At 40.7% G+C, this 11,600-nt stretch overlaps 1 protein-coding gene across 5 annotated transcripts in view; it reads right to left on the reverse strand.

Moving 5' to 3' along the window:
- canx (calnexin) overlaps positions 1 to 8,414 on the reverse strand; it is an 11,536-nt gene extending 3,122 nt beyond the window's left edge. For 4 of the 5 annotated variants that reach the window (XM_031876188.1, XM_031876187.1, XM_031876186.1 and 1 more), the window contains exons 1-12: positions 8,340 to 8,414; positions 4,525 to 4,767; positions 4,254 to 4,327; positions 4,068 to 4,126; positions 3,559 to 3,700; positions 3,384 to 3,465; positions 2,895 to 3,087; positions 2,554 to 2,743; positions 2,171 to 2,284; positions 1,923 to 2,079; positions 1,175 to 1,390; positions 198 to 317 (exon numbers count right to left, since the gene is read on the reverse strand). In XM_031876188.1, coding sequence (XP_031732048.1) covers positions 198 to 317; positions 1,175 to 1,390; positions 1,923 to 2,079; positions 2,171 to 2,284; positions 2,554 to 2,743; positions 2,895 to 3,087; positions 3,384 to 3,465; positions 3,559 to 3,700; positions 4,068 to 4,126; positions 4,254 to 4,327; positions 4,525 to 4,764 — 1,587 coding nt within the window. In that variant the 5' untranslated portion in view covers positions 4,765 to 4,767; positions 8,340 to 8,414. Of the gene's footprint in view, positions 1 to 197; positions 318 to 1,174; positions 1,391 to 1,922; positions 2,080 to 2,170; positions 2,285 to 2,553; positions 2,744 to 2,894; positions 3,088 to 3,383; positions 3,466 to 3,558; positions 3,701 to 4,067; positions 4,127 to 4,253; positions 4,328 to 4,524; positions 4,768 to 8,288 lie in introns of all 5 variants that reach the window. The other variant, XM_031876185.1, reaches the window with a different exon arrangement.
- Between the last annotated feature and the right edge of the window lie 3,186 nt (positions 8,415 to 11,600).

The following is an 11,600-nucleotide window of genomic DNA, read 5'->3' on the forward strand; positions in this document are numbered from 1 at the left end:
CACACACACACACACACACACACACACACACACACACACACACACACGGCCGGAGGACGGTTCAGAGAACAATCCAGGTACATCAACGTGGCATGTCTGAACTTTAAGTCAGCTCGTCTCTGCATTTCCCTCGAGGTATAAAGACTCCTGTACCCAGCTAACAGTACAGTCAGAGAGAGTGTGTGTGTGTGTGTTACCTTGCCGGTGCAGCAGAAGACGATGATGAGGACGACCGGTAAAGCCACGGTGAGGACGTAGACGACCCAGAGCCACGGGCGCTCCTCTGCAGCGCTCATCATCTGAGTAGCCAAACCGGGCTGCAACAACACAAAGAAAAAAACATTAATACATGAATACATAAATACACACGGCCAACAGTTTTTAAATGTTGTCAGGGTTATCAATAATATGGTGACCAACACCTTTTAACTACCTCTTAACTACAAGAGACTGGACACTGAAGCCATTATCTATTCTCTCTTCAAAACCACCAGACCTCATTCACAAAGACACTGATTCAACCTCTCAGAACACCAGTTTCTAGTCTACTGCTGCCTCCATTAGTTAGTGTTATTGTGTGACTTTAAGAGTTTTAAAGAGTTAGTGTGTTATTGAGTGAATCTGAACTAACAGATGGAGGCAGCAGTAGAGCAGCAGCTCATGTGTTATTAGAAGTTCTATTAGTGTTTCAGTGAATGTAGTCTGGTGTCTTTGTAGCGAGAATAGATAACATAAGTCTGTGACAGCAAAGTAAAGAGGTGAAAGTATTGTAAATATAGTGTACACTTATACTGATGAAAAATGTATAATCATCACCACAACATTGAAAGTATACTCCACTTCCATACAGTAGTTGACTTGAAAGTAGATGCAAACACATATATCATAGATACACATTTAGATTATTTTCATGAGCTTATGATTGTGTTAATTACTTAGTCATACGTACATTTGCTTTAATCTGTTTTCTTATTTGTTTTTGTCATGATTTCATTTGATATTTTTCCTTTCATTCATAGCGTCATAAAAAAATGTCTAAACTAAATTACTTTTACTTACATTCTTCCATCTCTAATTTAGTTTGTATTTCTTCGTTTAAAGCTGTAATTTGTTATATTTTTAATGGCTGTATTTATATTTGACCCAACAAATGAATCAGCTCCAGTTCACCCACATCAGCGGCGCCCTCGGCAGCCTTCTTCAGTCCCCAGCCGTCAGCGGCCCAGCGCTCGGCGGTGCTGCGGTCGTCGGTGATGAAGAAGTTGTCGAAGAAGATTTCGGAGGTCATGGACCAGAGCTCCAGGCCCACGGCGCTGAACGGAGTCATCCTGAACGGCTGCAGGTCCTCGAAGAATGCCGGGTTGGGGACCTTCCTCGGCTTCCAGACGCCCTGAGGACAGAATAAAATTAACCCGATTAAGTCTCGCGTATTATGAAGTATGCGTACTGACCAGCCTTCTGTATGATGAAGTATGCGTACTGACCAGCCTTCTGTATGATAAAGTATGCGTACTGACCAGCCTTCTGTATGATAAAGTATGCGTACTGACCAGCCTTCTGTATGATAAAGTATGCGCACTGACCAGCCTTCTGTATGATAAAGTATGCGCACTGACCAGCCTTCTGTATGATAAAGTATGCGTACTGACCAGCCTTCTGTATGATAAAGTATGCATACTGACCAGCCTTCTTTATGATAAAGTATGCGTACTGACCAGCCTTCTTTATGATAAAGTATGCGTACTGACCAGCCTTCTGTGTGATAAAGTATAACAGAACATATTTATAAACGTGTTCTTTAACGCAAAAATCCGACACAAAAACACTAATTTTACCTTATAAATTAACCTGATTATCGCCCATCGGTCCAAACACAGCTGCACCTGAACGCCTCACTACAGGTTGCAAGGTTACAAACTCACCTGGTAGTTGGGGTTGTCGATCATGGGTGGCTTCCACTTGCCCTTGTGGTTGGGGTTGTCGATCATCGGCCGTTTCCAGGCACCGCAACCGGGGGCGGTCTCACAGGCGGGGTTTGGGACCTGAGGGGCCTCCCATTCGCCGTCCATGTCCTCGTCCCTGACAGATAGGAAGCACAGACAGGTGAGCATGGGGTCTAGAGTTCTACTTAAAATCAGCCAATCGGAGGTCGTCATGTCGCGACTCTCACCAGTCTTCAGGTTTGACAGCATCGGGGTCTCCGATGTACTCGGGCTCGTCATCCAGCCAGCCGTCAGGTTTCACTGCATCTTCATCTGGTATCTGAGCAGGAGCGTCCTCATCCCTGCAGACAAGACACACATAGGTACATGCAAGTATAAATAACTGCATACACAACCACACAGATTAGTCAGAGATTACAACAGCAATCCGGCAGATAATCTCAGCCTGCTATCAATAAAACATTTTGTAACCCTTTTAAACGAAATATCCTGTTTTCAAGTGTATACTGACCAGTCTCCTACATTGCGAAGCATGCGTACTGACCAGTCTCCTACATTGCGAAGCATGCGTACTGACCAGTCTCCTACATTGCGAAGCATGCGTACTGACCAGTCTTCGGGCTTGGTGGCGGCCGGGTCCTGGATCTTGGGTCTCTCGTCCCAGTCCTCTGGCTTCTGGTCGTCGGGGTCCTCGATCTCAGCGGCGGGGTTCACAGCGGGGGTCATGTCCGTCAGCAGGCTGCCGCTGTTCACCACCGTCTGATCCACCAGCACCTCAAAGGTGTTGTCAGGGTTCACCACTGGGGGGCGACAGGTGAGGAGTTACACACCTGAACGCTGATTAATGCGTGTACTACCCAGCGTGTACTACCCAGCGTGTACTACCCAGCGTGTACTACCCAGCGTGTACTACCCAGCGTGTACTACCCAGCGTGTACAGGTGTGTCTTACCCAGTGTGTACAGGTGAGTTTTCTTGTCGGTGTAGTACGTCCTCAGGTCGGAGTCAGGTTTCTTGGCGTGTTTCTCTTCGTACTCTCCAGTTTTGGGGTTTTTGTGTCTGAAGATGAAGTGCAGTTTGTATTCTTCTCCACATTTGTCGGGTCCGAACATGATGGTGTACGGAGTTTTATCCCCGAACAGGTCCTGAAGACACACAAGGGACACGTTTAGACTCTAAAGAATCTCTTATTCAACTCCAATATTAAAATCATGCAACAAGAAATACAAATATGTGTTAAAGTAGAGTAACAGCAGCCTGTAGAGGTGTGTGATAACATGAAGTAGAGTAACAGCAGCCTGTACAGGTGTGTGATAACATGAAGTAGAGTAACAGCAGCCTGTAGAGGTGTGTGATAACATGAAGTAGAGTAACAGCAGCCTGTACAGGTGTGTGATAACATGAAGTAGAGTAACAGCAGCCTGTAATGAGTCAAACTGACCAGGTTGAGGTCGGGAGTCTGACTCAGCAGCTTCACGTAGGCCCCGCCGCAGTCGATACCGGCCTGGAAGTTCACCTCGTACCTGAGAACACAAGACGGATGTGTTAAGAGATGAGAGCGATGAAGAACACCTGACAGGCGAGGGAAGTCGTGGAGAGCTTCGTCTTCTTCTTACTGGACGATGAGGGGTTTGGTGTCGAAGGTGAAAGGTCGCAGCAGCTGAGCGGAGATGGCGTGATGTTTGGCTCGAGTCTTCAGGACCAGACCTTTATCACCGGGGAGCTTACTGTCCTTCATGTCCTCCACGGCCCATTTACCTGGAGATTACATCATCACCACCATCGTCATCATCATGCAAACTAATCAAAAACTAGTTTGATGGTTGAAGTCATTTTTCCTCCAGTTTAACCGACTACAACAGTAAAATACTGTTTTTACATGAATAATACGATATATAACATAGTACACCAGTCACAGTTTGAATATTAAACTACATTTGACTGATTATACTGAAGGAATGTTTTACTGTAACACAGTATTTGTACAGTGTGGTATTAGTACTTTTACTTGTAACAGTATTTTTACTGCGGCCATTTGTACCTTGACTGAAGTAACGGAAGTGAATACTTCCTCCATCACTGCATGTACTTCATGTGAGGGCAATAACAGTATTTGTGTACTTACCGTCGTACTTTGCGATGTCTTCGTCAGTGTCGTCCTTCTTGGCGCTCGACAGCACCCACCTGAAACCACACAGGTGAGTTCAGTAACAAACACACCTGGTCAGAGACGACCAGCAGTTCTCACATCTCAAAGAAACACCCGAGAAAATAATATCTTTATTATTTTAAATAAAGATAAAACACTCACCCGTCTAATGTCCCTCGGTCAAAAGACTCAGCGATGAAATGTTCCCCCATCGGCTCTGGAGCCTTGTAGGTCACCTGAAGAAGAAGAGGATGAGGATGAGGATGAGGAAGAGGAAGAAAAGTGTTCATGGTGGAGCAACAAACAAAAGGCAAGATTTAAAAAATATATTTTGAGGTTTTTTTTCAAAACTATCAACAGAAGCTACTTGTTTTCTTTGTGATGCGAGTCTAGTGCACAACATCATCAGTACTCCATCAGTACCAGATCTTACCTTGGGTATAGGAGGAGTTTTGGGTGTGAGAGGAGCCTCCTCATCCTGAATGTCTCCCTCTAGCTCCTCCTCCTCCTCCTCCTCTCTTCCAGCTATACCCAGATCCAGATCGTCCTCCACGTCCAGCTCGTCCCCAAGAACGTCCTCCATCAGGTCCTCAGCCTGAGAAACAGGAGCCAGACTGAGGCAGAGGAGGCCAACGGCCAGAAGAAGAACCAACAACCCGACCTTCTGATCCATAGTCTGGAGGAGGAGGGGGGGGGGGGGTGAGCACATCTGTTTGTTTTAGCCTCATTTTGTGTTTGTGTTTCACAAACGTTCACATCTCTACAGACTTCTATATAAATAACTATTTCATCACAAACTGTGACAACACCCACGTCGTCCGGGTGACGGACTAGCACTCACGGGACACGCAACCTTAACGAGATTACACCCCCGAGGGATTACTGCAGCACCCCACAACACACACGGTCAATTTACTCTGCAGCACATTAACGCTGAGAGGCTGCAGGTCACACACTCACACAGTGTTTACAGGTAAATAACAGAGCTAACTCTATAAACTGAGCAGTTTATTTTCCCATCGTCATAAACAAATAAATCCATTATCTTTAAACATCAATTCAGTCATAACAGAACTCCACATAATTATTGTTACCGTCAACCAAGGGTCCATTTTTGGGAAATAACCATTTAAATGTTCCCAGGAAGGATATTATTTAATCTATTACCAACATTTTGTACATTGCTAAAACTAAGATGTTTGTTTTTACATTTATAGTTTCTACATTTCTTAAAATAGGCTCAGAATCAACTTGTAGTAAATCTTAATTAATATTTTTCACTTTAAGAAAAAGAAAACAGCAAAAACATCAAATATTTTATTTAATTCATTATTTTTCATCCAACTGAAATACAGGATGTGCACAAATCTACTTTACACAAAATATGTTTAAAGTTTAAAAGTGATTTGTGTTCGGGGGAACATGAAAATAATGACACGTTGTTTAAATCTATTAAATAAAAGACGTGTTATGAATATCAGCCCCTCTCTGAATAAGAAGTCAATAATCCTGCAGATCTCTTTGTGTGTTAACCTGCTGATAATCAGATTAGCCTGCAGCGGGATTAGCATGCCCGGCTAACAAGAGTGTGACAACCGGCACTGGCTGTTAGCTTAGCATTAAAGCCGTCTGGCCGGTGCTCATGTGGCGTCGAGGGACGCTGTCAGTTAAAAGCTTCAGTGAAAATATTACAAATGTAAAACTGCAACAGGTAAAATGTGAATCAATAAATTGATTACTCATTTCATGCTACGCATATTAATGCATATTTTAAGAACAAATTAAGTAAATTGTCCTCTAAAAACAGAATGAATTGCTTTTATTTCATTACAGACGTTATCTCTTTGTGTTTAGGACGGTTTGTTGAAAGACGTCACCTCAGCAGGCTTCTTTTATTTTTGTTATTGGTTCCTACTAAAGAAATAAATCCTCATAAATATATAGTTTAATTTAGGAATTGAAGGAAATCATTGTGATCAACGGGACTAATAATGTGATTGATTATCGTTAAATTAAACTTTGTATTTGAGGTCCAGATGATTCTACCAGGATGAATTATTGGGGACTACTTTCAGCAGCGGATGAATCCACTTGTTGGAGTTCTGTATGAGTGATTGAGTCAATACAGATGTGTTTTTACTTCATCATGTTTACAGTCACAGCCTTTGAGAAGCTCTCTGATTGGCCGATAGCCGTTGGTCTCCTCTCTGAAGGTCTGCTGCTCTGATTCAACGTCTGATAACAGAACTGGGTTTGGGTTTGATGGAGGAGACGCGGTGGTTTGGAGGACGACTAAAGTGTCCCAACAGGATGGACGGGTTACTATTTAAACAGAAAGCAGTGAATATAAACACTGACTAGCGTTTCTCAACTACTAATGTGTGACTCATCTGTTTCCATGTGAGACCAACAGATGATTTTAATAACTCCTTCTCTTCTTGAATATATATATATATATATATATATATATATATATATATATATATATAAATCCTTGGGCTGAACGGTGAAATTTGAGCAGTTTCTGACACCAACAATAACTGATGAATTATAAGAACAAACTATTTTTTATTTAAAATATTAACATTTTAAAAATGTGTCCTAAACAGTGAAAAAATAAACAGAAAAAAATTTAATAAACTTTCAAAGAAATCTATTATTACAGAAAGGAAACAGTTTCATGACTCAGCAGAAACAACTAATTAATTTACCAAGCTGATTTTTTAACAAATTATTATTATTTACTTCATTGACAAATATTCTCGGCATTTGTCATAAAATGCAGACTCAGCGACGTCACTGAACTTGTGGATTTATTTGGTGTCAGTGTAGCGACTGAAGTCTAAATAGCTTTACATTGGTTAGTCAGATTGTGGTCTATATCTTATTAAAACTAACCTTTAAATCAGTACATTTATGAGCATGTGAGCTTATAAACTTTAACAGTTTGTATTTGAAAAAATTCAACGTTAGAGCCGGTGCGACACACACACAGCAGGTTGAGCCGGATTCACCCGAGAGACCGGATCACCATGATGTCAATCACATCATGAGAGAATGTTTGTGAACACATGAATGTGTAGAATGGTTGTGAATCTAAAAGGGGTGGAGCTTTAACCAAAATAATTAACTACTGCTTCTCAAATGTGAGGATTTCTTACAACCGTTTCTTGTCCTTGAATCTCTGGCAATTACCTCAGAATGAATCCAAACAGGTTCGTTTTAAAAAGGACAAATTGTCCTCAGCACATCAGAGGATCACTGATGAAGACTTCAGACTACAAAGTAAATATTTATTAAATACATTAAAGTGTCTTCTACTTACTGTGTAGGAGCTTTATACATGTGTAAAATAATAACTACTTAAATACTAGAATTTAAACAAACACATCTACATAAATGTCCCTTGATAGCGTTTGAGTTGGAGCGTTTTTATTAATTTAAAAGAATCTTAAATTGATTGTACTTGTTTGTTTCAACAATGCTCTACATTGAATGCATGTTTACAATAAAACACTATTAAATGGTAAAAAATAAAGTAAAACAAAGCCATTAAAGGCTGTCCTGTTTCATCCAAAATAGCACATTTATAGACGTCTTGTGCATCATTTCATTAGATTTATTTCCTCCATTTTTAAAAGTGAATGATTAATCACCATGACTTATTGACAGGTTGAAAATAATCAATGGTTATCATATTATGTGTGTATATATATATATAGTACTGGTTTCCACAAAAAAATGCCTCACATATTTGATAGATTTAAAAATTTAAATCATTTTCGTTTCTGATTGACATTTAGCTGCAAGTTTGGTTCTGCGAGAGCGATGAAGCTAACAAGCTAACATGCTAACTGACCTCTTGACACTTCACTCACTCATTCGTTTTGACAGCTCGTCTTTTTTACACCGTTACCTTAAAATTATAACTGACATTTATGTTCCAGTACCGGCTTATTTAAATCGTTTCAGTGTCCTCAGAGGATCAACCTTTTCTCCGTTAGGCCAACGCAGCATGCTAAATAGCCTAGCTTAATTCACCTGTAGTTAGTTAGCTCCAGTTAGCCACTCTGATGCTAACGGCATGCTGGAGCCACGGAGCTTTTTGATTTTAACGGCTTTTAACGGACGGAATTTTAATAAGTACCGCACAGAGAGTATAAACAAACCGATGGTTTATCAGAAGACGCTACTCACGCGCTGTGTTTTCCCCGGGAATAAGTGCCGTTTATCGGCCTCTTTACTCACCTCCGTGCTCTCAGATGTAAACGACTGAGGAGCGTCACATGGGAGATTGGAGGAGCACAGGCCACCTCCCACCAACGACGCTGATTGGTCAGCGGGAGGGAATGTCTGACGTTTCCTGTCAACTGTCAACAGCTGATTGGTCGAAAGGGGGGGGGGGGAATCTCGGTCGGACAAGACAGTTAGCCCCGCCCCCCCCTCCCAGAGCTGAACCTCGTGGACAGCGCTGATTGGTCGAGCCCTCAGAGGAAGTGCGTGCTGATTGGCTGATGAAAAAGGACTGCGAGATGGTTTCATGAGGAAAATACCAGAATCTTTAGCGCATTTATTTTATCGTGAACATTTAGTTCCTTTTTGCACTCAAATGAAAGTTTATATATTATGTAAAACCAACCATAATATTATTAAAAACGAGGGTAAATATGTCATCCATTTTGAACATGATGAATATAACACATTGTTTGTTTAATTATTGTTTGTATGTGGTACATTTTACATATATAAATGCAAAATAACAAAAGTTACCCCCAATTACACTGGAGAGCCTCACCGTGACAACAGCTTACCTTAAAACCACACATTAGTACGTTTATTATTGTGTATTTCCTATAAATAGAGCCAGGCTAGCTGTTTCCCTCTGCTTACGGTCACTATGCTAAGCTAAGCTAATCTGAATCCTGCTTCCAGCTCTGTACTGAACACACATGACTTAAATCCATCTAATGAGCATTTTACCCCAAAAAATGTCCCATTAATTCTCTCAGCATGTCAGTGCAGAGCTGTTAGGATTCATGTGGCCCATGACGTCACCGGACCACATTTTTAACCAAGTAGCTGTTTCTATTTGGACATACAGTATGTTGATAATGTGTAACCACTGAGTAAACATGACTTTTATTGTGAAGTCCACATTTTAAATGAATTCATACCTCGCAGCTTCTCCTGAGATGAATCAACTTCGTCACAGCGGAGTGATGTTGGCATTTCAGCATTTTTGATGTACCTGATGACATTCACAGAAATATGCCCCCCCCTCTCATAACAAACCTACACCCCCAAAAATAGAAAGAAAATCATTTTAAATTTCTGTCTTTATTACAAGTCACAGATTGGATAGAAGTTTAGGATCATTTAAATAGTTTTATCTAAAGGATACAAAAGACAAACACAAGATTATAGCAATGCGTTCCAGTGCATCTTACAAAGAAGAGAAGAGACGACTCGGGATGTTTTCCTGAAGCTTGAAGAGACGCTCAGTTTCTCATATGAAGCCCAAAAATTGTGTTTTTGACAGAAGAGGTGATGTCCTGGAGGAGTTGGAAGAAATGTTTTCTTTAATCCAACACTAATAATAATCAATAACCGATAATGGATTTGTTCATTTGAAGGTGACTGAATATTATTTTGTCTGTTTTTAAATCGTGAAAGTCTCATAAAACCATCATTTAACTGGCTTTGTTGTAATTTGAGTTCTTTAGTTACTAGTTGAGTCTTGGTTTGATTTTATTCATGTTCTTGTTCATCGTCTGAACACTTGAGGACTCATCGTTTAGAATTCGATGGAAACATTTACATCATTGAGGGAACGAATAACTGAACCGAGGGAACAAACAAAGAGAAAATAATAATCCGAGGAAACAAAATCCAAAAGACGTCTTTACAGAGAAATACAAATGAAACTACACTGTTGTTTTACCAAAAGAGTCAAAAAAGAGACTGAAACTGTAAAGAAAGAAAAGACGTGAATCTCTCAAGACAGCAGAGGAAACTACAGTACTGTGGAGTACTTTACAGTTCCATAGAGTACATCAGAGTACTGTAGCATACTGTAGAGTACTGTAGAGTACATTAGAGTAATATATAGTACTGTAAAGTACTGCAGAGTATGTTAGAGTGCTGTAGTATATAATAGCACTGTAATGTACTGTAGAGTACCACAAAGTACATTAGAGTACTTTGAAGTACATTAAAGTACTGTGAAGTACATCAGAGTACTGTGAAGTATATCAAAGTACTGTGAAGTAGAACAGAGTACAGTAGAGTACTTTGAAGTACATTAAAGTGCTGTTTAGTAGAACAGAGTACTGTGAAGTAGAACAGAGTACAGTAGACTACTGCGAAGTACATCAGAGTACTGTGAAGTAGAACGTCTGTAACAAGGCTTCAGTTAACTTAAAATAAAACAACCTAAAAGACTTATTTGAAACAGTAAAACACCAGCCGTCGTCGTCAGTAGTTTCAAGGCCGAGGTTGCAGCAAAGGATTCTGGGTACTTTTGTCCGGGGTTCGCTGCTCTTCGTCTTCGTTAAGGCAAACCTCTGAACAGCAGCTACAGACACATCGACACACAGAGGGCATTCATATGGAAGTGTGTACATCTCTTTGCATATATGCACATACACGGTTACTGTGGGGGGGTGAGCGGGGGAGGAGGAGGGGGGGTGTTGGTAGAAAGGTCCGGACCAACCGTCTGCAGATAAGAAAGAGGCCTTTGAGTCTTTGAGTCTTTGAAGCAGCAGGTTTCAGAGGACGTGGTGATTACCAGTGTTTTCAACATCTACCTTCCTGTATGTACACATAAATACAAGATTCTCAACCAACAGCATTGTCCGAGTCCAGTTTTTAGTCTGTGATCCGCGTGCAGCGGAGAGGTCCGGCCAGACGGAGGCGCTGTGGCACCACCGGTGAGGATCTGGTGACCGAGAGCCTCAGAGAGCTTCACTCTGCTTTCTTTATGAAGATCTGAGTCAGGAGGGACCAGAGAAACCAGTATGAGACCAGGGTCAGCACACAGCAGGCAGGTAATGATCTAGTTTAGACCAGTATGAGGATGTAGAGCTCAACAGGTTTTAAAATACTTTAAATACAAAAGAAAAAAGGGAGCAAATAGAACTTTTAAAGATCCACAATCACATTGATACTTATTACAGATCATTGATGATCCATATTAAAGTGTTTTTTTCCTCATAAAAACACACAATGCAAATGATAATGAAATAATAGATTGTATTTTTATTGATTAAAATAAATCTCTTCATTATTATTGTTAAGAGACAACGATGCTTTATAATATTGAGTTTATAGCTCGTGTTAGGAAGTTAAACAGCTCATAATTCATCTCTAATATCTATTTTATATTCATGTGAAAACATCTCCTTCAAACTACTGGATTTATTAAAGTTTATCACCAAACCTACATTTTACAGTTTACATGTGAACACATCATGATAACGTTATAATGTACCTTCAGCCAGTACTCATGTT

The sequence above is a fragment of the Anarrhichthys ocellatus genome, unplaced genomic scaffold (genome assembly GCF_004355925.1).
Source record: "Anarrhichthys ocellatus isolate YVR2014 unplaced genomic scaffold, GSC_Weel_1.0 scaffold105, whole genome shotgun sequence".
NCBI lineage: Eukaryota > Metazoa > Chordata > Actinopteri > Perciformes > Anarhichadidae > Anarrhichthys > Anarrhichthys ocellatus.